At 52.2% G+C, this 27,060-nt stretch overlaps 2 protein-coding genes across 6 annotated transcripts; one reads left to right on the top strand and one right to left on the bottom strand.

The window, feature by feature from the left end:
- The first annotated feature begins 10,493 nt into the window (after nt 1–10,493).
- Nucleotides 10,494–17,312, top strand: PHOSPHO1 (phosphoethanolamine/phosphocholine phosphatase 1). Of its 5 annotated transcripts, none has more exons than XM_065909613.1 (4): nt 10,494–10,702; nt 11,906–12,005; nt 13,800–13,910; nt 15,546–17,312. In XM_065909613.1, the coding sequence occupies exon 4, from the start codon at nt 15,553–15,555 to the stop codon at nt 16,423–16,425; it is 873 nt and encodes a 290-aa protein (XP_065765685.1). In that variant the 5' UTR covers nt 10,494–10,702; nt 11,906–12,005; nt 13,800–13,910; nt 15,546–15,552; the 3' UTR covers nt 16,426–17,312. The 5 variants fall into 5 exon arrangements, with proteins under 5 accessions (XP_065765685.1, XP_065765686.1, XP_065765683.1 ...); XM_065909614.1 differs by having other exon boundaries at nt 10,494–10,814; nt 15,667–17,312; XM_065909611.1 differs by having other exon boundaries at nt 10,494–10,814.
- Nucleotides 17,313–17,639: 327 nt separating this feature from the next.
- ABI3 (ABI family member 3) lies at nt 17,640–27,033 on the bottom strand. The gene is made up of 8 exons (XM_065909902.1): nt 26,599–27,033; nt 22,351–22,518; nt 21,239–21,415; nt 19,681–19,766; nt 19,395–19,490; nt 19,098–19,234; nt 18,430–18,567; nt 17,640–18,117 (listed from the first exon to the last, which is right to left on the bottom strand). Exons 1-8 carry the CDS (start codon nt 26,713–26,715, stop codon nt 17,954–17,956), a joined length of 1,083 nt encoding a protein of 360 aa, XP_065765974.1. The 5' UTR covers nt 26,716–27,033; the 3' UTR covers nt 17,640–17,953.
- Nucleotides 27,034–27,060: the final 27 nt, after the last annotated feature.

Below are 27,060 nucleotides of genomic sequence, written 5' to 3'. Positions count from 1 at the left end.
AGTGACTTTCACTTTCACTCTTCCAATCGCACACTTTGCACTTTGCTTGCTCCAAAGACAGACACTGCAAAGAATAGCCTACAACTACAGTAGTGAGGCTGGAGTAAGATTATCCTACCTGTTCAGTTCAGTTCAGTTCAGTTCAGTCACTCAGTTGTGTCTGACTCTTTGCGACCCCATGAATCGCAGCCTCCCAGGCCTTCCTGTCCATCACCAACTCCCGGAGTTTACTCAAGCTCATGTCCATCAAGTCAATTCTACATGTTAACCTCCATTAATTATTGGAGGATCTTTGAAATTTGAGTCTTTCTGCATCCAAATTGTATCTCCTCCATCATTTCTCTAACCCTGAAGTTTCACTTGAGCTTGTCCCAGACCACCAGCCTAGGAGGCTGGGAAAATATGGGCATTGTAGCTGCTTCTACCTCCTGAGAGCCTGAGACCCATTCCCAGGTATACAGCCACAGAGCCAAGACCTAGGGCCCAAGCCTTTTAGAGAGACAACAGTGGCAGCTACACACACCGCCTCCCTGCTGCTGGAGGCTGCATGATGAGTGACCAAAGCCAGGCCTGGTGAGGACAGTCAATCTAGTGGTGAAAAATAGAGTGTGAACTCTGATAGATCCATACCTAGACATGAGTCCACCTCAGGGTCTTTACACTTGCTGTTTCCTCTGCCTGATGCTCTTCCCCTCACGTTTTTCTAGGTCTCACTCCCATGGGTCTTTGTTTAACTGACCCCTTGGCACTTAGACCTTCTCTGGTCGCCCTATTTAAAAGGAACCTCTTTGGATTTCCCTGGTGGTGCAGTGGTTAAGAATCTACCTGCCAAAGCAGGGGACACCAGTTCAATTCCTGATCCAGGAAGATTCCATATGCAACTTAGTTTCAAGGTCAATTAATCCCATGTGCCACGACTACTGAGCCTGAGTTCTAGAGCCTACTCACCACAAGAGAAAGCCCACATGCAGCCAAAAATAACTTTTTAAAAAATAAGTAATAAATAAATAAACTAAATGGAAAGCCCTGGACTTTCCTGGTGGTACAGTGGTTAAGATTCCCCTCTTCTACTACAGGGGGCACAGGTTCGATCCCTGGTACCTCTGGTCGGGGAAGTATCACATGCCACGCAATGGGGCAAAAAAAATAAAATAAACTTTAAAAATTTTTAAAAAGGAACCGCCCTCACCTCCACCCCATTTCCCTGCTTTATTTTTCTCCATAGCACTGTGCTGTGCTGCTCTTAGTCACTCGGTTGTGTCCGACTCTTTGCAACCCCATGAAATGTAGCCCGCCAGGATCCTCTGTCCGTGGGATTCTCCAGGCAAGGATACTGGATTGGGCTGCCATTTCCTTCTCCACTCCAGAGCACTGCTGCTTATCTAACATACAGTTTCCTTTTCTCCCTCCTTCCCTTTTTCTCCCTTCCTCCCTCCACCCTTTTCTTCCTTCCACTGTCTGTCTCCTTTCTACAGAATGTAAGAAACACACGTACAGATATATCTCTGGCTTAGTTCTCTATGGCTGTGTAACAGATGACCCTAAATTTTTAGCAGCTTAAAACTAGTGTTTATTATCTCCCACAATTTCTGGGAACCAGGAACCCTCACAAAATTGCAGTCACCTCAAGGCTTCCCAGGAGGCACTAGTGGTAAAGAACCTGCCTGCCAATGCCAATGCAGGAGGCCTAAGAGACACATGTTCTATCCCTGGGTTGGGAAGATCCCCTGGAGAAGGAAATGGCAACCCACTCCAGTGTTCTTGCCTGGAAAATGCTATGGACAGAGGAGCCTGGCAGGCTACAGTTTATAGGGTCACAAAGAGTTGAACACGACTGAAGTGACTTAGCACAAGGCCTGACCAAGGCAGAGGGTTTGCATTCAAACTGACTTGTGTGATTGCTGACAGGCCTCAGATGTGCGCTGGCTGCTGCCCAGAGGCTTCAGTTCCTTGCCCTGTGGGTCTCCCTATAAGACTGCCTGTGAATTGGCACCTTGCTGCCACAAAAGCAAGTGATACAAAAAGAGGAAGAGCAAGAGAGTGGGCAAGCCCCCAGGAGGGAAGCCACAATCTTATAGCCTATATTGGAGGAGATGTCCCTTTGCTTCTGCCCAATGCCACAGGTCACTTAAGCCATCCCTGGGGCTGGCCACCAGGAAGCCAGCATCACTGAGGCCATCTTGGAAGCTGGCTACCAATCTCCAACATGTCCTCAACACAGAGTAGATGCTCAAGAAGCAGTTGTAGAGTGAAAGAATGAAGGTAGGAATGATTTCAGCAGAAATCCATTCTCATGGGGAGCCAAGAGCTGTGACCCCTGCCCCATCCCTGAAGGGTCTGGACCACATTCAGCTTCCCTCAGCTCCCCACTCTGTCCCCATGATGCCCTCTTACAATTCAACTCCACCTCTTCCCAGCCATGTGACCCTGGGCAGGCTCCTAAACTCACGAGCTTGTTGTGGAGATGGAAAAGAGGCGTGTTTAAGCACAGTAGTGTCTGACTCACACAGTCCTCGAGAAATGTAGCCATCGTGGGCAGCACTGTGTTACTAACACCAGCGGTGGGGGGTGGGGGTGGGGGACCAAAGTATCTCCCTAACGTCAGGAGCAGTTTAAGGGCTGGGTGTGCATGTGTGTTTCTGTATGTTTACTCTTCCAGGAGAAGTGGCTCAACGGAGCTGTCCAGGGTCTCAGTGCCGAGGATGTCATGTGGTCCAGATACCAGGTTTATCACTTGGGCCAGAGATGGTCACGTGATGGGGCCTTAGTCACCCAAACAAGTAGGACAGACTGCTGAGTACATGGGCTGCTGGTCCATTTACGCGAAGTGAAAGTTGCTCAGTCGTGTCCGACTCTTTGCAACCCCACAGACTATACAGTCCATGGAATTCTCCAGGCCAGAATACTGGAGGGGGTAGCTGTTCCCTTCTCCCAGGGATCTTCCCAACTCAGGGATTGAACCCAGGTCTCCCGCATTGCCGGGGGATTCTTTAACACCTGAGCCAGGGGGGAAGCCCTTACACTAAGTAGCGTGTGTTAATACCAGAGGTGTTAACCTCTTTGCAGGAAGGGGAGAGCAGGGCAGATGGTGTCAGGAAACTTCTGGGAAATTTACATTAAAAATGCACCGTAGCACATAAACACACAGAAAGTGTATGTAATAAACTCAGGCCAATCACCGATGGACCACAGATTCAAAATGCTAGCTTTGGACTGTGGTCTTCTTGAAGGCAATGAGAACCTTGTGTCTCCTGATCAAAGGAATGAATACACAAATGAACAAAAAAAAGAAAAAAAAGTGTGAACTGCCCCAAAGGTGTGAATCTTGGAATCTTTGCTGGTTAGCAGTACATCATCCCCCTTGGTATAATCGCCTCTGGTTGGCTTCAAAAGATCTAGGTTCAAGTTTTGCCTTATCCACCCTACTGACTGTATGACCTTGAACTTGTCACCTAACCTCTCAGCCTCATTTTCCTCATCAGGAAAATAATGTGAATTACAGAGAGTCGTTTTTCTTTTAAATTTAAAGAAATTATTTATATTTTGGTCACACTGTGTGGCTCGTAGGATCTTAGTTCCCCAACCAGGAATCAAACCCATGCCCCCTGCAGTGGAAACGCAAGTCCTAATCACTGGACCACCAAGAAATTTCCCAGAGAGTGTCTTAAAGCTCCAAAGGCCGATGAAGAGGAATTCTTATTTTGGGTGCACCTGAATTTAGGCAGTTCAGTTCAGTTTAGTCGCTCAGTCACATCTGACTTTTTGTGACCCTATGGACTTGCAGCATGTCAGGCTTCCCTGTCCACCACCAACTCCCGGAGCTTACTCAGACTCATCCATTAAGTCAGTGATGCCATCCAACCATCTCATCCTCTGTCATCCCCTTCTCCTCCCATCTTCAATCTTTCTCTGCATCAGGGTCTTCAAATGAGTCAGTTCTTCGCATCAGGTGGCCAAAGTATTGGAGTTTCAGCTTCAGCATCAGTCCTTGCAATGACTATTCCGGACTGATTTCCTTTAGGATGGACTGGTTGGATCTCCTGTTGGATTTAGCCAAAAGGAACCAAAAAAAAGTTCCCATCAACCTGTCCTCAAGGCCTCCGACTCCCGTCAGCACAGGCTTGCCTTGGGGTAGGGAGATTCCAGGGTGGGCAGTTTGCTCAGAGGAAGGTGTAAAAACTGGCTGAGCTGCCAAGCCTATCCTTTGTTAGCAAATTCACAGTCAGCTGGCCAGGTTGCAACACAACTGAGGCAGCTTGCTTTGGTCTTATTCCAGGCCTAAGGCCACACACACCCTACACCAGTAGATCAGAGGGGGACTCCTGCAGTCCTTCAGGCAAAAAGTATTTATTGTGCAGCTGCTGTAGATCTAGGCATGTGCTCGGTTCTGGGGATACTGTGGGAGCAAACACATCATGGCCCTATCCTTGTGGAACTGACCGTCTGGTGGGAGGCAGATATTAATCAGTCACCCAGGACAAGCTCAGGGTGCTCTAGAGATGTAGAATGGGAGGTCCTGACATCAAGGTGGGAGGAGGGATCGTGGCCATGACAAATTTTCTTTTAGAAGTAACATACGAGCTGAGCTCTGAACTCAGTGAAAGACCATGGCTGTGGTGGAAAGAGGCTACAGCATGGGCAGAGGGCTGTGGTAGCACATTTGAAAATCTGAACTAAGACTCAGGGTGAGGAGGTGTGTGTATATTAGTTGCTCAGTTGTGTCTGACTCTTTGCGACCCCATGGACTGTAGTTCACCAGGCTCCTCTGTCCCTGGAATTCTCCAGGCATGAATACTGGAGTGAGTTGCCATTTCCTTATCCAGGGGATCTTCCCAAGCCAGGGACTGAACCTGCGACTGCTGCATTGCAGGCAGGGTCTTTACCATCTGAGTCACCAGGGAAGCCCAGTGTGAGGAGGAGAGGGATAAAAGAACCAACCACGGACATGAGGCAGAGACTAAATCACTTTGTTCTCTTTAATGTGACATTTTGCAAAAACGAAGAGACAGGAGTTTCAAGGTTTCTGAAGTTGCTCTTGAGAAGCAAAATGAGAGGAAATACCCCAGCAAGTGGGATCTGAGTCAGGTGGCATGGACTTCCTGGCCCAGAGGAGGCCCTGTGGGATTATTTTGTCTACTTCACCTGTAGTGGGGGGCTGCCAGATAGGAGAAGAGTGTTTGCTCATTTACTTCTCTGCCCTGTTGCCCCTGCCACCTTACTTCCCATCCTTCCTGCTAGGTAAAGGACAGCTCTATCAAGGTGAGCCTGTTGTATGGAAAGGGGTCTGGGGCTGGGGAAGGAAGTGGGGTAAATGTTACCTGAAAAGCTGATTTTGCCTCTTGGCTGGTGAGAAGCCAAAGACATAACTAAGCCAAAGAGCAGGAAAAAGAAGGATTAATTACGTGCAACCAGTAAGGAGAACACGAGGCATCTTTCCCAAAGCAGTGTCTCGCTGAGCAGCAAAATTGGAGTTTTAAGCTAATGGTAAATGCATATTCTTGAAGGGGCTTGGGTAGCATATGCACATTCTGGAAGGGGCTTGAGCAGAGGAGATTCAGCATAGAATTCAGCAAAGGTGAACAGAGTTCAAGCTTTAGTTGACAGAAGTCAGAAAAGATCAACAGCATCACTCCTTTTGACCTCAGCATGTAGTTAGCATTCTTCACCTGGGTTGGGGCCTGCAGAACTCAAAGGCACAGATCAAGATTTTTATGTATATTCCTTAAGGAGGAATTAGATATCTTTTATCTCTGAGCTATTATTTCTTGTTATCACTGTTCCTTTGTTTCTGCCCTTAATCTCAGTGACTGAGACCTGTTTAAGAGCATGCATTAAAAAAAAAAAAGAGCATGCATTGTGACCAGACTTAGATCACAAAATGGTCTAAGGTCAAAAATGGCCTCTCTAATGTTGAGAAAGCCAGGTCTGATTCTCTTTCTCCAGGGACCCCCTACCTATCTGCTTACAGAAAGATACAGGGGTAGAGAGGTGTTCTAGGGTATCTCCAGGCTCTTCAGGGAAGGTAGAAAAGAGAGGGAAGGGGACAGCCAGCAGTAGCCAAGAAACAGGAATTGGGGTGGGCCAGGGAAGAAGAATGGTCAGGATGGGGCATCTCTAAGGGATCCTAACCCTTGATTATGAGTCTCTTCTTTTTCCTGGAGGCACCTCAGGTTCCAGTTGCCTTACCTGCTGAAGGACAAGACAGAATGGCCTGACAGTCACAAATAGAACAGATCTGCCAGTTGTTCTCTGACATTCCTTTTTTTTTTTTCTTTTTTGGCCAGGCCACATAATATGCGTGGCATGCAGGATCTTGGTTACCTGACCAGGAATGAAACCCATGCCCCCTATGTGGAAGGACGGAGTCCTAACCACTGGACTGCCAGGGAATTCCCTATGACACCCATTTGGAAAGAACTATTTACTTGTCTGGGTCTTCTCTGTAATTTGTAACTCCTGGATAGCAGGGTCTCTGTCTTGTTCAATGTCATATCTCCCAGTACCGGATGCAGATATTTACTGAATGAATGAAAGTACAAACATGGAATACTGTATTGAAGTGGTGATTTGAAGAGCAGGAGTCAGCCAGCAGCTACTGATGTAAACTTACTGAAGATCTGGGCCTTGATCTATGTGATCACCAGATAATTCCAAGGATGGGGGAAGAATGTATAGAAAGGCAACTCAAAACTCAACAGACTTTTAATGCAGGTCATGTAATGTTCTGATTAAGAATAGAGACTGGCAGCTGACTGCCTGGGTTCAAGTCCTGTTTCTGTCTCCTAGCTCTGTTGACATAGGACAAATTACATACCACTCTGTGCCTCATTTTTCTCATCTGTAAAAAGGGGAAACTAACAGATCATAGGCTTGATGTGAGAAGCAAGAAAGCTGAGGCTTTGGGAACACTGCTTGACACACAGTGCACTTCATCCATGTCAGTAATTGTTATCTAGGAAGGAAATGAGACACCTGGAAAGGAATCTCTCCAGCCCAGCCCCAACACAATGCCTTAGACACTGAGCACCTACAATGCCTGAATGGGGTCACGCCCAGTGGCTTCTTCCACTGAGCCCACTTGCATCAGTTGCCAGATCCCGAGTGCCCTGTGCCTTCTGCAGACAGAGAAATGCTGACCTGAACATCGGGGTTGACCACGACTGGGGTTGCTATACAGCGTCCTTGGGCAAGATGCTTTCTTAATGTGCTTCTGCTTTCTTATTTGTAAGATGGAAATGCTAAAACCCATCTGCCAGGATTGATGTGGGGATTATGTGCCTGGCACCAGTTGGTGCCTGGTGTCTGAAACACAACTCTCCCTGCGGTGATCAGCTCCTCTCTCTGGTCTATGCCCCTCCTGCCCACCAAGCCGACCCGAGAGTCAGAAGCCACATTCCTGGCCTTCTGACCTCCCCAGCTCTACCATGGAAGCCTCCGGCAAGAATCACATCCTCTTTGTGAGGACCAGCTGGAAAGCTCCCTCCCTGGCTGCCTGAGTCAGAGTTCATCAGGGACTTTTGTCCCTGTCACCTCAGATGACTCCTGTCCCCACAAGTTCTCTGCCAGATGGACTAGCCTGAGTTCTAAGGTGAACCCCATAGTGGGGGAGGAAGTTCTGCAGCCTGAACGCTGAGCAGAGGCTGCTGGGGACAGGGATAGGGTGGGGCAGCAGGTATGAATTCCCATTTCTTCTGTCCCCATCTTTAGACACATGACTGATCATACAACTTGCTGACTCATTGGCACGATGAGAGGAGAAAGTTTAAAGAGAAATAGGCTTGTGTCCTAAAAGTTTTAGTGCAGGGAGAACTAGGAATTTCCACATTTATTCCACAAAGGCACTTTGCAGGAAACCCCCATGAGCTTTGGTATTCCCAGCTACTCACTATAGAGAGTAGTGATTTCTCTCTACTTTCTTGGCAGAGTAAGTTCTCTGTCCATCCCTCCCCCAGCCCCAGCAGTGAATTTGGAAACAAGATTAAAAGAGCTAATTGCATCAAGAGCCTCCTGAGAGCATGTGACCCTGGACAAGTCATTTGATCTCAATTTCCTGTTATAAAGTGGGAATAAATCTGAAGGGACCCTGGTGTGAAGGGTTAAGGAGGGAACACAAATGGAGCACTAACATTGAGACAAGAACACAGCAGGGGATTTGTTTCATCCAATAACAAATATCCAAAGCCTACGGTGCCAGGGTCTATATGCTAGGGACTAGGGGACATTAATAAATAACATGAACTTGGTCTCCTCATGTCTCCTGTAGGAGAAGTGGGGTGGCGCATACTAAATGAGAAGGAATAGTGTGGGGTGATGATTAAGGCAACTAGGTTGGAGGCCCAGCACCACCATTCACCAGCTGGGTGGCCCTGGACTAGCTCAACTCTTTGTGCCTTGATTTCCCAACAGTAAAGTAAGCCATGCGCCCACTTCACAGGGTGGTAAGGATTCCATGAATTGACACATGGAAAAATACTTACGTCACTTGAAAACTCTTGGTGGGTGTGGAGCCACTAGACACAACCAAGCCAAAGAGAGGAAGAAGGAAAGATATATTACTTACAGCAAGCAAGGAGATCTTTCCCAAAGCAGTGTCTCTCTGATCAGCAAAATTGGGGAAGTTTTCAGCTAAGGGTACATGCGTTCTTGAAGGGGTTTGTCTGGTATATGAGTATTCATGAAGGGGCTTGAGCAGAGGAGATTCAGCCTAGAGTTGGGGCAAAAGTCAACAGAGTTCAAGATTTACTTGATTGAAGTCTGAAGGCTCAACACCATCATTCCACCCTCCCCTGGGTTGGGGCCATAGTTCCTGCAGGACTCAGAGATATGTATCAGATTGCTACGTATCCCTTGAGGAGGAACTTGGACTCTGTTTTATCACTGAACTATTTTTTCTTGACTGCTTTTCCTGTGTTCTTTCCTTAAGCTCGTTAATTACTGAGACCTGTCAATGATAATCATTGTGGCCAGGCTAAGATCACAAAAAACTTAGGAAAAAGTGGCCTCTCCAAAAAAAAAAAAAAAAAAAAATGGCTTCTCATGTCAAGAAGGCCATGCCTCATCTCCTTCTCTGGGGCCCCCCTACCCTACGTGCTTACACTTGGGGTGTATACTATGTGCTCTGTTGGTACACATGTGGTCAGTATAATAAAAGGGGCTGCGGGATGCATAGCAGGGCAAGAGATGATGTCCAGGCTGAGCTCCTTCAGTAAATGGGGTGGGCGTGGTCCTGAGGAAGAGAGGGCCCCAACAGGAAAGTAAGAGAAAAAGGTGAGGTGTGAAAACAGAGGTGTGAGATGAAGTGAAGCAGTCAATCAGTTGAAGGAGCTGGGACACTGGGAGTTACTGGCAAGAGTTTCAAGGGTCAGGTTTGCAGCTTTAAAGCGTTTGTTTCCTTTTGTATATATGGAAGCATGGCACACATTTGTCCTGTTCATCAATGTACCCCTAGCCCCTGGCACAGAGATGAGGGTACTCCCTGACTGACCCTGCTACCTCTGTTTCCCAGCCCTACCAGCTCCCAGATGACTCAGGCCCTTTGCATTTGCTCCTTCTCTTCTTCCAAGAGTGGAGCTAGGGAGACTAGGGAAGACTGAAGTTAGACCCACGCACGGGGGTGCCCACCTTCTTCCTAGCTAACAGAGTCCCTTTGTGACCCCGTCTGAGTTAGCTGTGCGGGGTTTTGAACTCAATTTCTCCTGCTGTCAACATTCAATCGTTAAGTGCTGCGACCTAGTACTATACCGGGTTCATAGGGTGTTCTCAGTAAATTTCTTTCCTCTCTAAACATGATCTCTACTCCTCATCATCAGGGTGGGAGGGCACAAGGGTGGAGCGGGTGTGGCTGGGAAAGGACTCAGGAAGCGAGGAGAAAGTCGGGGTTTTTATTTACAACACTACTTGCAAAGGGGCAGAGAGTCCGGTCCCCAACTCAGTGTATACAGGATAGGAGAGCGGGAAAGTCCGCAGTCCTCTGTAACCTGTAACCGGGGCAAGGGTCCCAAGTAGCGGGGCGAAGTGACTCCGCCTGGAGGGCAGAGGGCACCCAGCCAGCCCAGCTTTGAGCACACGGGAGAGGCACTGCTTTTCCTGGGCGGGGTCAACCGAAGCCTACCCTCGGGCTTAGGAGCGCAGAACAGAATGAGGGCTGGAGGTGGGGGCGCATTTTTGCAAGTCCCGGGGATCAGAGCTCTGGAGGCGGGGGTGGAGAAAGTCCACTGCCCTGGCACCTCCAGGTGTGTGGGCGGGACTTACGTAGAGCCCAGCAGCGGCTCTAATGAGGGTGCCCCCCACCCACGCTCCTCTGAAGGGATGCGCTACATCTTCACCCTCCTACCGTTCCCGGCGGCGCCCAATCCCACCTTCGCTCGCGCTCCGGGAGCCTGTGGAGCAGCCGGGAGGCGTGGCCTACCGGCGGCCCGCCCCTTTGATGTGCTCCGACGCCGCTGTGATTGGACAACCGCTTGTGACGTGCGGAGACTGCGGTGGGCTCCGGTGCTGCGGCAGCCGCAGCGCCAGCCGCGGCTCCGGCTCCGGCTCCCGGGTATTTAAAGGGGACGCGGCAGCGGCCCGGGGGGATGGGGGGCAAGTGGAGGGGACGGCCCAGACGAACATCATCCACGGCCCCTCCGGACTGGAGGGACTCGTGAGAGCCGAAGCCCAGAAATCCGGGGGTGGATAAGACACCGCATCCCCTCCAATTCCCGTAAGCACCCCTTGCTCCATCCTGAGCCCAAATACCTCAGCCAGCCCGTGTCCCCCTACTCTTCACACTCCAAACTCAGCCGGGACAGACCTCTGCCGCCGCCGCTTCCCACGTGAGTCCTGGACTCGCCGAGGTGGGGGAAGGCTGGGGTCCCAGCGTGGGGTGGGGGCTGCGCTGGGTCTGAGAGCGCTCCTTCACGCGCGTGTCCGGGGGGGAGTCGCTGGAGCCGAGGAATGAGTTCCTCCAAGGGACTAGGTGTCCGGCTATCGCTCCATTCCCGACACAGACAAGGCGAAGGAACCCGTGCTCCCCTGCTCCCCGCCACCCACGAGTCCCCTGGGCTCCCGAACTGTCCCCCACCCCCCCGCCGCCCCGCACTGGAGCGAAGCACCGGCCAGCTGGGGGTGTGCCAGAGTGCCTGCTTTCCAGCCACCTCTAAAAATATCTCTCCCCAGACTCCACCGGCAGCTGCCACCTCCTTGCCCACTGAAGATCCCCTCCTAGCTTGTCTACCCAGGCAGGGAAACACAGAGGTGACTCCTGGTCCTATCTTTCTCACTGGCATCGGAGCTCCAGGACGTCAACCCAGCTGTCAGGACAACAAGCTCACAACCCAGGGGAGTCTCCAGGGCAATAGAGGAAGTTCTGGCTGCAGTTTTCCCAAGAGGCGGCAGAGACCCTTGAGTTCAAGTTCTAATCCTGATTCTGATGCTGTGTGACCCAGGATATTAGCTTGACCCCTCTGGGCTTTTGATTTTCTTATTCACTGCTAGTGGTGTAGGAAGGGACCAAGGAAGAAACCATGGTGAAGTTGGGAGTGCTGTCTGGGGGCGGGGGAGAATTCCAATTAGTGGTGGAAAGTGATTTCTAGTGATTGATACTAGGAAACCTGGTCTTGAGCAGAGGACTTGTTACTGTAGTATTTCTGGGATCCTTGCCCCTGCCACATCCTTATCCTGAAGTTTCTTGTGGAACACTGCCCTCTGGACTCCAACCATCCATTAATGGGAATTTTCAAGCTTTGTTCCCCTACCCTAAAGGTGTCCTCCCATCCTATTCCCATGGATGTAATGTAACAGCACTTGTGTAAAAAGGTGCAGGGGTGCGGGCCGGTGTGGGGGGTGGGGGAAACACTGGTTTTAGGTAGAACTAGAGTATGGACTCCCTGCCAGCCCAACGAAACCCTTCTGTCCTCTGCTCTAGCCTGCTGGAAAAGCTCGGAGGTCCTGTCCCCCTTTCCTCTGAGAGGACTCTATTTGGTGACCACAAGAGGATTCAGTCACTCAGGAGAAAGCTTCCAGAGGTGAGTGGCCTCTCTGAATGTCCCAAGAGCCAGATTGCAGTGGGGCCTGGGGTGCCTCTGACTACTGTGGGGTGGGGGTGGGTGTTGCAGCATGGCCTCCTCAATTTCTAGGGGAAGAAATCCAGGTTGTCTGACTTTCTGCTCTGGGGACTAAAACAAACAAGGGCAACTCACCAACAATAAACGTTTATCTAATTTCCCTGAATAGTAGTATTAGATGAAAAGAACCTAACTTTTGCAAGAAGTTTTGAACATGATTAAAAACAAGTAGACTATTCCACCAAATTAAAAAAAAAAAAAAAAAAAAAGAACCAAGGGCAAAGCAATGAAAGCTGGTCTCTGTGTGATTCCTGGAGACCCTTTATCTTCATATCTGCCTGGCACGTGTCTGTCCATGTTTGCTTTTACAAGGGGTGTGGCATCCTTTGAACTTTCCTCTTTGGACTTACCTGTCCCCTGGGGGACATGTGATATCAGCCAGTATTCTGGAAGGCTGAAAGTCCGTCTAGATGGGACGTGGGGACAGCCCCCCCACCTCTGACCCCCCAAACATGCCCACCCTTTACCTCACATGCCTCACTCCCCTTCTCTCCCATTTTTTTTGACCTGTGTCTCCTCTCCCAATCCCTTCCCTCTTTCTGCCCACTACCCCATTCAGCTTTGGCCACAACTAGATTTCCTAGACTACAAATTCTTAGGGAAAAGGCTGAAACCCACATTCCATGTGTAGCCAGGGAGTGGGGACAGATGGGGTACCTCAAAATGGAGGGAGCCCTTCCTCTGACTGGTGCCCTGTTCCTGCAATGTCCCAGTCTCTTTCTTGAGAAGCTGTTGATTTTCCTTGCTGTCCTGGGATGGTCTGGGGAGAGTCACCTTGACAAAGTCAGAGGGGTACCCAGTGTCAACCCACTCTCACCACCAGAGGGCAGCAGCCAGCCAAACGTTTGCTCCTTCTCCTGTCTAGTCTGGCTGGCAGTAGTGGTCCAGATGTGTCCCAGCTGCATCTAGTTTCTCATTTAAACCCAAGGTGGAGGGGAGCAACTGGGAGTTGTAGGTTTGAAGCAGCACTGGTGAAGCCCCCATGAAGCCAAATCCTGTCCCCAAAGTCACATAGCAAAATCTGGCAGAAATATCAACCTGACTCTTGGCGGACTGCCAGTCTCTAGAAGCACCATTGAGTGAGACAGTCCTAGATCACCTGTGGTACCCAGGGGTCCTAGCCCTCCAGCTGCAGTGGATGCCCAGCCCTGGGCATCTGCCTCTTCCCTTTTGAGGACAGAGGGCAGGCAAGGCTGTGACCAAGTGTTCATGAACCAGGCTTTGCCCAATAGAAACATGGTAGCCTTAGGCAAGTTATTTAATCTCTTGAGTCCTTTTCATCTGCTAAATCCATGGAATTGTGTTGAGCAAGGACAGAATATGAGTGAAGCTGATTTGTAAACCATGATGTACCATACACAAGAAAGGGGCAATGAACATATAGAGAAAAAAACACTGGTCTCAGACTCTGAGATCTGGTTTTGAGATCTGTCTCTGCCATATATAGTGGGTGATGTTTGCACAAGTTGGTTACCCTTTCTAGGTCTTCAGTAATATCTGTAACCTTTCCAGCATCATGAGGGATTGTTAAGAGGATGCCTAGCAAGGGCCTTGTGGTCCTTAGCTTATTTGATGGGCTGTTTTTACTGAGTGGTTCCTGGGGCTCAGGAGAGGGGATAGGATCAGGTGGATGTTAGTGGTGGAAACAAATCCACCTGACTGGGCACCCTCACATGGACCTTGTATGGTTGTCAGGAGCTCTGGACCGACAGCTGGAGGCCAACAATCCCTACAGGTGGTGCTCAGGGTGATGTACTGACAATGAGCGGGTGTTTTCCAGTTGCTGGCCTCCGATGCCTGTCTAGGGTAAGTGAGTCCCTCCAGGGGTCTCTTAGGATGAAGCCTCAGCTCCATGTTCCCTTCATGGGGTGGGAGGCACCTTATCCAGCCTCTTTTAAGCCTGCTCTCACCTCTACTGCGCCTCCACTAATCCCTGGAAGCTTCCATCCCAAGCGTGGGGCCCTGATGCTTTATATCCTCAACTCCAGGAATCCTGGGCCACTGAAACTCAGATAGATGTTGCTGAGACCAGAGAGTGACTGTAGGCATGAAATTGAAGGGACGATTCTGCTAGGGAGGTAGATAGCCAGGTTCAAATCCCAACTCAGAAGTTAGGAGCCTTGGACCTCCATTTTACAGGATGTGCCAGGCCATAAACATCACAGGAATATTGGAAAGGGAGTTAGGAAGAAACCAGAAAGAGGAGTGGTTTCATCTCAACTAATTGGGGTGGAAGATTGAGAGGGAGAAAGACAGCACAATGATACTCTGAAGCTGTGCAGTCTGCTTGCTGTCCCTCTGTGGCAGGGGCAAGCTGCAGAGGGCTTCTGCTGTCCACGTGCTTGCCTTCATGCCCTCACCCTTGCCATGTTGCTCCGCATCATCTCCCTTATCCCCCATTAACATGAGCATCCCAAGGTCTTGACTTCCTGGAGCTCCCCACCCCCACTCTTCCTATCCCTCTGCCCTGTGCTGCCCTAGCATGACATCCTCCCGGCCCTCTTCCCCACTCCTCCCTCATCCCCTCCGCCCCAACCATGCCCCCCCACCTCTCCTTCTGCCTTCTCAGCCACTGCTGCTCTCTTTCCTCTTCCTTACCTATCTCCCAGGTATGTCGTGGCCTGGTGCGGGAGGCTCCTACTTCCCCAAGTCCCACTGCTTCTCCTGCTGCCCGCTTGCTTCGGACTCTGGCAGAAACCCCATCCGCTGACAAGTTCTTCCCAGGGAATTGGCAAGTGATTAGTGATGAGCTGTCAGCACAGGGCCCTAAAACTCCCCCAGAGAAGCTGTGTCCCCTCCTTGGACCCCTGCCCAGTGCCACCTGGCTGGAAGCAGCTCACAGAGCCTGCCTGGATTTGGGGTAGTCAATCCACCTACCTGGTTCTTCCAAGAGCTAAAATCCAGTTCTCTGGCCAATGCAGAAGCCCAGGCATCTCACTCTCCAGGCCTGGCACTGATTGCCCACATGCCTTGGGTAGTGCCAACAAGTCTTCCCTGGCTTCTACTGTCCACAGTCCTACAAGCCATCGGCTCTACATGGCTAAAAAGTGGAATGACAAATCTGCTCCAGTTGAATGAATGAATGGTTTCCCTTGACTATGTTAGGGAAGAGGAGTGGAGAGTCCCTCCCACCTTCCCTGTGTCCACCACCACCAAGGGGTCACTGGAAGTCTCTAGAATGGTCTAGTCCAGACACCTTCCTAACGGAGTGACCCCTTGGAAGCTGCTCTTCCACTCTCCTGAACCTCGGTTAAGCCCCCATGGCCCCAGATGAGATTAGAAGAAAGGTGCCAAAGAAGCCCTTCAGGGTTCAGGAGGATGGTCCCCTGAGGATAAACCCCAGAGCAGTTAATACAGAAGTGCAAGAGGGTGGACAGGGAAGGCAGGGGTGGGGACGCCGGCGTTGCTTAACCAGCTTAACCTGCCTTGGGTCCTCCTCAGGTCTTCGATGTGCCAGCATCTCTGGCCGTGGCCCGCTAACCTGCCTCTCCCGGGCCGGCGCCTGCCGCGTCCCCTCTCGCTTGCTCCCTCCTCCTCCTGCTCCTCTCCCCCCTGCTCCCAGGACGGCGGGATGGCTGCGCAGGGCTCGCCGCGCTTCCTCCTGACCTTCGACTTTGATGAGACTATCGTGGACGAAAACAGCGACGACTCGATCGTGCGCGCGGCGCCGGGCCAGCGGCTCCCGGAGAGCCTGCGTGCCACCTACCGCGAGGGCTTCTACAACGAGTACATGCAGCGCGTCTTCCAGTACCTGGGCGACCAGGGCGTGCGGCCGCGAGACCTGCGCGTGGTCTACGAGTCCATCCCGCTGTCGCCCGGCATGGGCGAACTGCTGCAGTTTGTGGCCAAGCAGGGTTCCTGCTTTGAGGTTATTCTCATCTCAGACGCCAACACCTTTGGCGTGGAGAGCGCGCTGCGCGCCGCCGGCCACCAAGGCCTGTTCCGCCGCATCTTCAGCAACCCTTCCGGGCCCGACGCTCGGGGGCTGCTGGCGCTGCGGCCCTTCCACTCACACAGCTGCGCGCGCTGCCCCGCCAACATGTGCAAGCACAAGGTGCTCAGCGACTACCTGCGCGAGCGGGCGCACGACGGCGTGCACTTCGAGCGCCTTTTCTACGTGGGCGACGGCGCCAACGACTTCTGTCCCATGGGGCTGCTGGCCGGTGGCGATGTGGCCTTCCCTCGCCGCGGCTACCCCATGCACCGCCTTATCCAGGAGGCACAGAAGGCTGAGCCCAGCTCCTTCCGCGCCAGCGTGGTACCGTGGGAAAATGCCACCGAAGTGCGCCTCCATCTGCAGCAGGTGCTGAAGACATGCTGAGGACGCGGCCTGCAGGGGGCGCCCGGAGGGAAGGGGGCCAGGGGGCTGGGGACCGGGAAAGACAAACCTAGTTTTATTAGTCCCTTTCCCTTTCGTTTTGGTGGGTCCCTCCGGGAATTTCCGGAATCCGGAGCTCGTCCATTTGGGGGCTGGAGGGGAGAGTTCGGAGCTGTCCCCATCTATGCAGTTAACCCAGCTTGGCTGTCTCCCCCAGTTCCACTGCAAGCGAATTCTAGCGTTTGGCCCCACCAGGGTGGTGCGCAGACCCAAGCAGGCAGCAGTGTTTTCCAAAAATCTTGCCCCTTCCCAACCGGGGGGAAGGGGTTGCCTGGCAGGGTAGAGAAGGAACATCTCCCACTGTGTTGCATTAACTGTTGCCTTGGGCCGCATGATTTCCTTCCCCTAGACTTCTGTCAGGGGGACCCAGGTCCTGAAATTCCTCCCCCCGCCCCTTCAGCCCCGGACTCCCCGCGGAGAGATGGTGCTCTCCACCGACGCCAGTCTCAGGCCTAGGTCTTGCTTTACCTCCTGTGACCCTACACTACACTCCTGCCTCCCCCCACGCACGCTGTCAGCGTCCCCACAGGAAGAAATCCCAGAGGGAACGATCGCCTCCTGGTGGTGGAATGAGGTAGCACGCTGTCCAGGGCCCGGGTCCGGCCAGCCAGGGACCTCAGAGAACGCGACGGCGTCTCCTCCTCGCACCCCAGCCTCTTCTATGCAGCAAGAAACCAGGGACTGAACCAAAGTCGCCCCGCCGACTGCACCCTCTGAACCCCTCCCCTCCCGTATGGAACAGAAAGCCATGATGTTTTAAAAGCAGAGCCAGTGAAACCCAACCCCCTCCTCTTTTGGTGTTTCAGAGCTATAAAGAAGGTAAAGGGGCAGAGGTGACTGAGATCTCTCGCGCCGCAGTCTGAGGGATGAGGGTGAGATGATCTCTCAGAAAGTCCCACTTAAGTGAGGGAGCTGGACCCCACTCTTGGAGGAGTGTCCAGTTAGGGGGACCAAGACTGACTGCATAAAGCAAGGAACAGGCTAAAGAGCAGGGTGCAGCGTCTTCACAGAGCGGCACAAGGGTCTCATGGAGAGGGCTCAAGCTGGGAGGAGATGGGAGATATTCCCGCTTAGGGCAGGCAAAGTGAGTCATTCAGCGGGATCCTAAAAACCAGGTTACCTTTCAATCTTTCGGCACACCCCGCCCCCCATCCTGCAGGGCAATCATCAAGAGGCCACCAGTTTTATTCCAAGTTGGCACCTGCAGCTGGAGACCCTGTCTTGCATGGTCCAAGGGTCCCCTGTGGATAAGATCACCAAACACCTTGGTTTCCAGTTCTTTCCTGTCTCTAACAGGCTTCTGGGTACCTCTCCCAGGACCCCCGCCCACTGCAATGGGGGGAAGGGACAGACAACAGTTAACAGCCCAGAGGTGTGCAAGCCTGGTCCAGTCTTGAGTGAAGCTGGTTTTGGTGTGGGACTCAGGCTCACTCAAGGCAGTGCTTGAATCAGCATGGCAGAGACCAGGCTGTCAGCTGATGGGCTCCACATAGTTCCCAGGGAAGAATCCAGACCCCTCGGAGCAGACACCCTCACACCATCCATCAGAGTAGCGGCGGGTGATGCAGATAACTGTGCCCTCAGAGAAGGAGAGCTCGTTGTCCTTCTGGCGGGTGTATGGGTACAGTGTCACCACTGGAGGGAGAGAGGGGAGGGTGCCATGAGATGTGCCTCCTGCAGCCTGGGATGCTGGGGCCCACACACTGCACCCTAGGGAGCACCAGGGGGACTGGGGCAGGAGATGCCTCCTACTAAGCCCTGGGCTCCTCCCCAGCTGAGCTAATGCTCAGTATCAGGCCAGCTGCTTTTCTGTGTGGGTGTGTGGGGGGGGGCGGCGGGATAACAGAGTCACACCTTTGCAAATGGAAGGGAGAATGGCTCTGGGCTAGAAGAGTGGGGGAACCTGACCCCACAATCTGTTGTCCTTCAGTCCCAGGACTCAAGTACCTTTCTCCAAGTATGCATCAGGGACCCAGCTGGGCTCTTCGGACCCAAAGCCTGGTGGGGGTGGAGGTGGCAGCTCCAGATCATCTATATCCAGGGGTGGAGGAGGGGGCAGGTCGAGGGGCATGGGCAGCTCTGGGGCTGGGAGAGAAGCAGAAAGGCTGCAAGTGTGACACAGGCAACCCCATCCACTCCAAGAAACTTCCCTGTTGGACAGCAGGGCCCCGGGATCTACCCATTCGATGTTCTCTGCCTGCAGCCCTTGTTCATCCTGCTCCTCCCACAGTGCCTCTAGCAGGTGCTCAGTAAACACAGCAGTGTTGGACAGTGTAGGGTGATCAGACTCTGCCACTTGGCTGGGCAAGCCTTGAGCAAGTCACTTAATTTAACTTCACAGGCTGTTTCTTCATCTGCTGAATGGGAGTGTGAAGTTTCAAAGCAGTCAAATTTAAGCAAGAAAATGGATGAGAAGCTTTGACTTGGTAAAAAGCAGGGACTAAATTATGTTAGCTTGCTTCCTCTGCTTTCTTCCTGTCACTCCTACCTTGGACAAAGTATTCACTGACATAGGCCCAGTTGGATGCAACTGGGGTGAGATGGGATGGGGGGGATCGAGAGGTGAGAAAACGACCCCAAACGCTGAGAGAGGAGGAGGGGGCGGGGCTCCTTACCCGGTGGGGGCAGAGGCAGTTTCTCCAACGAAGGGGGTAGAGGGAAGAAGTCAGGGTTAGCAGGGGGTGGTAGGGGTGGTGGTGGGGGCGCTGCCTGCCCCTTGGTCATGGAGACCCCACCGACACCTTCGGCGCTGCTGAAGACCAGAGAGAAAGGGGCTTTGCTAAATTGGGGGACCACTTCCTAACTCAGTACCCAAACTGACCCCGCCCCTTCAATCACAAGCTCCGCCCTTGTGGTCCGCAGCCTTAATCCACCTTCACGACCACCCCCAAGCTAAAACCTGTGGGGCTCACCCAGCCGAGGCCAGGGAGGAGGCAGAGGAGGCCGCGGAGAGTCTGCCGTCGGGCACCACGGGGGGCTGCACGGGCTCGGGGATCCGGGGCGCTCTCCTGGGGTGGGGAGATAGGAGGGGTGACGGCGAGGGAGAAGGCATCAGGCGAGCAGGGGTTGGTTTGGGGAGAAGAGGCAGTTGGAGGAGGAAGTTTGGCTCCTGGCTTGAAGGGGCGGGTGGTGGGGAGTAGTTTCTGGTTGAGGGGGAGGAAAGGAGGGGGGCAGGTTAGGATTGTGGGGAGACCTCACCCTAGGGTGGCGGATGCAGGAGTGGCAGGTGCCTTGATGCTCTTACGAGACAAGGTCCCGGTCCGCGACAGCTGCTTGCTCAGATCCTGCAGCGGGGGGCGGGGAGGGGGGGGACAGAGGGCGGGGGCTGACACCCATAGGGGCCTGCAGCAGCCCCCCTCCATCCCAGAGAGGAAATGGGGGAAGGGCAGAGGAGAACTGGGAGAGTGGGGAGGACGGAGAGCAAGTTCCGACTTCCACTTCCCAGCCTGCTCTCCCACCCCACCCCCCTCAGTCTTGCCCTTGGCAGACCGGGCCTTAAATCTGCCATAGTCTCAGGCAGACAGGGTCTGCAGGCCACTCCCTCTTGCAGGGCCTCAGCAGCTGAGCCCCACTCTCGCCCAAAGCCTCTGAGCACTCAGCTTTGTGGGCCTTAACTCTGAGAAACCCCAACTCCAGCCCACAGCTGAGGAGGTAGAGGTTGAGGTAGAAACCTCCCATCTGTCCTTTTCGGGGGCCTGAGGAACTGGCTTTGGGGAGTTCAGGGCAGAGAGGAGCAGAATGTACAGAGTGTACAAGTGACAAGCTGTGAACTCATGTGCAAGAGAGCTCTTCAGTTGGTGATGGAATTTCCCCAAGAATGGGTACATGAGGAATGATGTCCTCTGCTATTCTCCCCTAGGGATAAGACAAAAGGGACTTGAACTCAGGCATAAAGAATTTAGGTTGGATAAAAGGAAGGACTCACTGGTAAGAGGGCCTGGCGACTGAAGGAGGGAGTGTGCTTTCTGTTTTAGGGGGAGATGTTGTGTTAAGGAAATCAAGGGGCCGTTTAGATACAGGAGAGTAGCCAATCTAATCTGGAATGTTGAAGTGTGGGGACAAGGAATGGATAAAATGGGATTTAGGGTGTGTCCTCTCCCACCTCACAGAAGGAGGTGGGCTGAGAAGAAAATGCCCGTCTTCACCATGTCCTCATTTGAGTGCCTACATCCCCCGCCCTCCCCACCCAACAGCAACTCTGGGTGACTTCAGCACAGTGACCTCAAACCTCCAGACAGAGGAAGTTGCTGTTCTCATGTGGCTGGGGAACCATTCTCATGTGCCCTGACATCCTCCCTCTCCGCTCTTCCCCTTCACACACGCCCCCATCCTGCACCTACAAGTGTGTATGTGTGAGCCCAGACGGCATTCTCAGCAGCTCCTTTGATAAGGGTAAAGGTCAGTTATTAAGAGAAAGGTCATGATGAATTCTGAAGGAAGAAGATGAGCCCCCTCTCCTATAAGAGGGCCCCATGGGGAGCAGCAGAGCCACTTAGGGCGATGGCTTCAGGGAATGAGGAAGGAAAGGGGCTGCAGGGTGGGACAAGAACATGGTCCTGGAAGAGAACTGAGGATCTAGAGAGAAGGGAGCCATGAGGCAGAAGAGGGTGGGGGGACTTCCCTGGTGGTCCAGTGGTTAGGGCTCTGCGCCTCCACTGCATGGAGCATGGACTGGGGAAACAAGATCCCCATGAGGTGTGGCCTTAAAAAAACAGAGTGTGTGCTGTGGGGAAAGAGGAGGGGCCCCTCTCTCTACCTTGATCCCGTGGCCAATGTCATCCAGGCAGCTGAAGTTGAGGGGTCTCCTGTAGTAGGGTGTGAGGTGAGGCAGGCTCTCAGGGGCGATGATTTTCTGGCCGGGGGGCAGCCGCTGGACAGTGGCTAAGGTGCCGATCTCCCTTCGGGCCACTTTCTCCATATGCATGTTCACCATCTGTGTGACAGAGTTGGAGGTGATGGCGCTCTTTCCCTTAAGACTTTGGGGAGGGGGAGAGACTTAAGGGAGCGAGGTGCAGAGAAAGAGTGAGTTTTGTCCCTAAGGTTGCACAGCATTTGGGTAAAGAGTTGCCAGCAGAGGATGGAGCCACTTTGGAGCAACTTCCGGTGGACGAGAACAAGGGTTATTATTAGCTGAGCAGGGAAAACACAGCATCCTTAAGGGGTGCTGGGAAGAGACTGGGCCAGCTTGGGAGCAGAGGGAGATAACGTGGAGGTGGCTGAGAATCAAGGCTGAACCACCTCTCCCTCTTGGGGGACAATATAAGCGAATCAGCTTCCTCTTGGAATGTTCTTTGGAGAAACCTACATCTCTGAGAGGATGGAAACTTCAGTCCACTGGGGTGAGAGAAAAAGACACGCACTGAATGGGCGAGTGATGCACAGGCCAAGCTGATGTAGCTCTGTGCGTGTGGTTTATGGGGTAATTCCTTGGCCGAGGATTCAGGAAGGAAGGAGGAGGGTGTATATGCGAGATGGGGTGGGGTCTGTGTGGTGGTGGCAGTGCCTCCAGGGCCGAGAATGACCTTGTCAAGCAAGCAGTCTGATTTTGGGATATTTATAAAGTCACCACTTCTGTTTAGATGAAAACAGGGTCCATTTGCCTCGTTTCTGTGCTATGTAGCCACTGTGATGGGGGAGAGCTTGCTTTCTATCATGTAGGAAGGAATTCAAAAAGAGTTCTGCCATCAGGGAGTTCCTGGTCCGAAGAAGCAAGGAAGCTCAAAAAGTTTGGCACGTGCCAACTTTCTGGGATAGAGGTGGGTGTTTGTGGATGTAGAGGAAGGCAGGAAAGAACTTTTGCTGCAGAAGATGTCCGGGTGGGGCCAAAGAGTTAGGGGCTGAGGCGAGCAGCCTTTCCCCAGCTCTTACCTGGCCCAGTGTGCTCACGCGGGCTTCCACCTGCCGCAGGGCAGCCGCCTGAAGGTCCAGCATACGCAGGGTGTGCCCAGCCAGGTTGCCCACCTGATAGGCCACGCTGGCCAGGGCCTGGGTGGTGAAAGCCATGGTCTCCTCCAGCGCTTTTCGCTTGTCGGTGGCCTGAAATACACACAGCCCTGGCATGTTCCACGGGGTCCTTGGTTGGGTGGGCTGGGATGGGATAGGGTATGGAGAAGATGGAGGCTGAGTTGGGAGAAAGCAGTTACCATCAGATGTTTGAGGAGGTTTCTGTAAGAATGACGTGGTAAGAAGGACTCAAGGGGTGTTAGGAAAGTGAATCTGCGGCCTTGGGGACTGGATCCAAGGGGAGGAAAAGATACCCTTCTCAGATAGTCACACTGAGGATTAGCCCTACCACCCTCCTGGGGTGATTTTTTTTTTTAGGGGGCTAGAAAATGGTGAACAGTAGAAATGAAAGAGGAAGCCAACACCAGCTGGAAGAGATTATTATTGGACTTGAAAACCAACCAACCAACCTCAGGCCCTCATCCCAGACCTTCTAACCAGAATCCCCTGGGCATGCGGCCAGTGAATCTGTACCTTTAAAAGCTCCTTAGGTGACTCCTGAGCTCCTGGCTTAACTCTTATCTGCAAGGTGGTGTTTGGGAACCAATAATTTGGTCCATTTTATAGATAAGAAGCTGAAGCCCAGAAGGGGTAGAATAAAGCAACTTCTAACTGTAGCCTATATAGCAAAAGTGTTAGTTGCCCAGTTGTGTCCAACTCTTTGTGACCCCGTGGACTATAGCCCACCAGGCTTCTCTGTGGAATTTTCCAGGCAAGAATACTGGAGTGGGTTGCCATTCCCTTCTCCAGGGACTCTTCCTGACCCAGGGATCAAACCCAGGTCTCCCGCATTGCAGGTGATTCTTTACTGTCTGAGCCTCCAGGAAAGTGTAGCCTATGTAACCCGGGCCTATATAGGGTCCCACAAGGCTAGCTCCTGTTTTTCTCCTCACTCTCATCCCCTTCCTCTCTCCCTCTCACTCATGGGCCTCCAGCCACATTGGCTATTGGGTCTCAGTTCCTGATCAAGCTCAGACTGCTTGTACCTCAGGGCCTTTGCACTTGTTATACTTCAGGTCTTCAGAGACACTTGCCCTCACCATCCTAAGATCTCCCCCAGCCCACCTCTGTATTGACTCTGTATTAGATTTACTGTTTTCTTCATAGCACTTAGTACCATCTGAAATTTTTTATCTATGTACTTTATTATCTATTCCTACACACACACACACACATCCACACACACTAGAATGTAAGCACTATGAGGTCAGGGAGTTCATCTGTTTTATTCTGTATCCTATCTTGGAATAGTTAGTGCCCGACATACAGATGAAACTTGATGAAGATGCATTTGTGAATTAATCAGTGGGTTGAATGCAAACCCAAACACTTGCTGGGCATCTTCCTACTGCGTGCCAGGCACTGTGCCTGGTGCTGGCTAGGGCCACACTTCCAGGCAGTGGTGAGGGGGTGGACAGGGAGTGTCTGAAGACTGAAGAGCGTTTGCTTCTCTAGTCATTTGGTTCCCCAGGCAGCTTCCTCATCTCAAGTTGGAACACGAGGGTAGGGGCCAATCCAGGGCAAGTCCGGGGAGAGGCCAGCAGACTGATCAGTAAAGCTGCACCCTGAGGTCTCCTTGTTAAGGGCCCTCAGTTGCTCCCCAGGGCCTGTAGTGGAGAACAGACCTAGAACCTATCTAAGCATGGTGCACAAAGAGACCTGGGAGCATCCAGTGTAGCCCAAATGAAACTTGAACAAAAAGGTGGGCCCAGAACCTTCTCCTCTCAGGTGCTTCTCCATGCGTTTCTGTTCCAATCGAGGCTAAGAGATGCTTATTTGCATCAAATTTACATCTCATCAGCATACATAACTGAGTGCCTTGAAAAGGCAAAGAGATCAATCCAGAAAGAATAACAGGTCTAATTCTAGTTCAAGACTGTCCTTTAGTAGATGAGAAAATGAAGGCCCAAAATGGAGCAGTGACTACTCCTCTGTATGAGCTGGCCTCTCTTGTACTCGCCCCTCCCTGGACTGGCATGTGGAATTCATCACTGGATTTTTCCTGTCGGTCCAAACAGGAAACATGTCTGCTTGGGCCCAGCTCTGGGGGTACAGAGCCTGGATGCCTACCGACCCCTGGCTTTGGTCTTGACCCAAAGTCAGGTCTAGAGAAACAAAGGTCTGGGATCCATCTTCATGGCTGACTGCTTATTCATCATGCAAATTACCCTGTCTACAAACTCAGTGGACCCTGACAGAGAACTCTGCAGTTGACCCCAGCCTGTCCTCCCCCATTCCCCAAGGGTTTCCTGACACCTGCTTGAGATGGAGGGGGCAGTATGAGGAAGCGGGGGAGGTCGTGGGAACCAGGTCTTACTTAATACTAGCTTTGAGAAGTCATCCAAATCCTTCCTAGGCACTTGCTTCTCAGAAAATCCTCAGAGAAGTCAGGAAAGGTAACTGGTTCTGTGGTCTAGTAGTTAGTGTTCTGCATGAAGGAAGCTGAAATCCAAGGATTTTGACCTGGGTCAGGGCTTCTGATGCCCTGAGGGTTTTTGCAAGGGCTGCTTCACCTCACTAGAATTAACTTTGAATATCTATATTTGTCTTTCATCCATCTGATGAAAGATGATGATGATGGTAACAACTGCCATTTATCCTGCCCTCCTTAAGGGAGAAACATTGGGCTAAATGTGCTAATACATTATTACGTTTAACCCATGTAACCACTGTGATAAAAGGTATAAGAATCACAAGGGAAATTTGCCCCATGTCCAGGAGCTGGAAATTGGACTCAGGTCTTTCTGACCTCAAATTCTGTGTGCACACCGTGTGTGCAAATGAGAACCCATCCAGAAGTGCTTTGAGATGCACAGAAGTTATTGAAGGACTGGGAAAGAGAGCCTCCATCCTAGTCCATGGGAGGAGCTTGCCTTCCAGTGCTGGGGGATGCAGCTGGTTCACAAGCCACAGTCCAGCTCAGTTGCAGTACCCACAGTCACTCAATATCTGCAGCGGGAGTAGCATTTTCAACTAGAGGTTTGGGGGGAATGCTCTGGAGTCAAAGTTGCTTGTTCAAATCTGGGTTCTACCATTAGCTTGGAGACGCTGGGAACATAAGTTAACCTTTCTGAAGCTCAGCCTCCTGGTTGTGAAGTGGGAATGGTCCTCACCTCACAGACTGGGGTGAGGACTGAAGGGGACGATGAAGGCAGTTCAGGTGCAAAGCACTTTAACTGCTGTTACCATTATCTCTCTTTAATCTGCCATTTTCTCATAAGCATTTTCTCCTTTTATTTTTATTTTTTTTCAACACTGACTCCTACGTACCTGGGAGGTCCCAATGCAAATGCAAATAAACTGTCTTAAAATCATACAGCATGTCAGGGAGGGAAAGACAGAGAGGAGAGGGTTCAGCTTCAGAAGTCAGGAAGGCTAGGCTGATGCCCAGCTCTGCCATTGCCAAGCGATGTGACCTTGGACAAGTCACCTTGCCTCGCTGAACTGCTGTCTCTTCATCTATGAAACAGGAATAATGATACTGTCTCACAAGGCCATTATAAAGGCTGTCCTCTTCTGTTCATCCAAGCACCTACTCTCTATCCTGGGACAACCCCACAATTTAGAAAACTGTTCTAAAATGCCACTCTCCTTGAATTTTGCTGGTAGTCTGCTGCATGCAGTCATATTGTCCATCCCCCTGCCTCTGAGTCAAACTCCATCTCTTTAATCCAACGTAGTGTGACATCTCTCAGCTCTCCCTCAGATATCAGGGACAGAGTTTTCTCTCATCCATCTCAAGTTCAAGACAATTTTTGGAAAGTTCTTCTGAAGTCTTACCTAGAGCCAGCATGAACATGGGATGATGGCACCAACAGGTGTATGAGGACGAGTGTTTAGGCCTCTGGATCTGAGTGAGAGGCTCGGAAGGAGAGGAGCCTGGGCTGAGGCCTATAGCAGGACGGGGTAACACTGCCTTCCCCGGGCATCTCTGAGGCTCTGGGAAACAGGAGGGCCTGGGAGCACGAGTCCGCACTAGAATTTAAGGGTCTGGGATAAAGCCGACCTGGAGTGGGAGGATAGCTCAGCCAACGCCCAGGCCAAGCACCTGTCAGGATGGGCTCTGGGCCCCTGGAGGGGCTGGGGTGCCAGGGCTGCACCCGCTCTGCTTACCTGCACGTAGTTGTCCTCGCAGTAGTCTGCGACTCGCAGCAGGGAGCTGTGGTTGCCCCTCAGGGCCTCCCGGCCCGTGGGGATCTCAAACTCCTGCAGTTGCTGTAGCTCCGCCATGGCCCGCGGCCTCTGCCCGGCTCCCCGGGGAGCCTGCCGGTTTTGCACCTCACTCTGCCCTTGATTGGTCGCTCTGCCTTCCCTCCCTCTTACTGCTTTTGGTTTCCTCTGCGTGAGACCCAAACCTGCTAGCAAGAGGCAGGCATGCTCATGAGGGGACAAGAGGAAGTTAGTCTCCACACCCTGGGCCTCTGCCACTCTGTCGCCTGCCCAGAGGAAGGGAGACAAGGGGGGGGGGCCCTTTGGGGGCCCAGCCCCCCAATCCCTCCTAGCAGAGGAAGCCAAGGTCGGGGCGGCTGTGATTGCTCCCTGGGCCTGGAGAGGAAGCTGCAGCGGGGGCTGGGG

This window comes from Muntiacus reevesi, chromosome 18, assembly GCF_963930625.1.
Source record: "Muntiacus reevesi chromosome 18, mMunRee1.1, whole genome shotgun sequence".
NCBI classification, from domain to species: domain Eukaryota; kingdom Metazoa; phylum Chordata; class Mammalia; order Artiodactyla; family Cervidae; genus Muntiacus; species Muntiacus reevesi.
Note: the sequence above shows the minus strand (reverse complement) of the source record. Positions and strands in the feature narration are given on the sequence as shown.

What these genes read in the sequence shown, in the direction of transcription:
- PHOSPHO1 (XM_065909613.1), top strand. Translation starts at nt 15,553, where the DNA reads ATGTGCCAGCATCTCTGGCCGTGGCCCGCTAACCTGCCTCTCCCGGGC.
- ABI3 (XM_065909902.1), bottom strand. Translation starts at nt 26,715, where the DNA reads ATGGCGGAGCTACAGCAACTGCAGGAGTTTGAGATCCCCACGGGCCGG. An exon ending in ACATTGGCCACGGGATCAAG is followed by an intron (nt 19,767 to 21,238) that starts GTAGAGAGAGGG and finishes CCCCCGCTGCAG; the next exon opens with GATCTGAGCAAGCAGCTGTC. An exon ending in CCTGCATCCGCCACCCTAGG is followed by an intron (nt 19,491 to 19,680) that starts GTGAGGTCTCCC and finishes TCCCCACCCCAG; the next exon opens with GAGAGCGCCCCGGATCCCCG.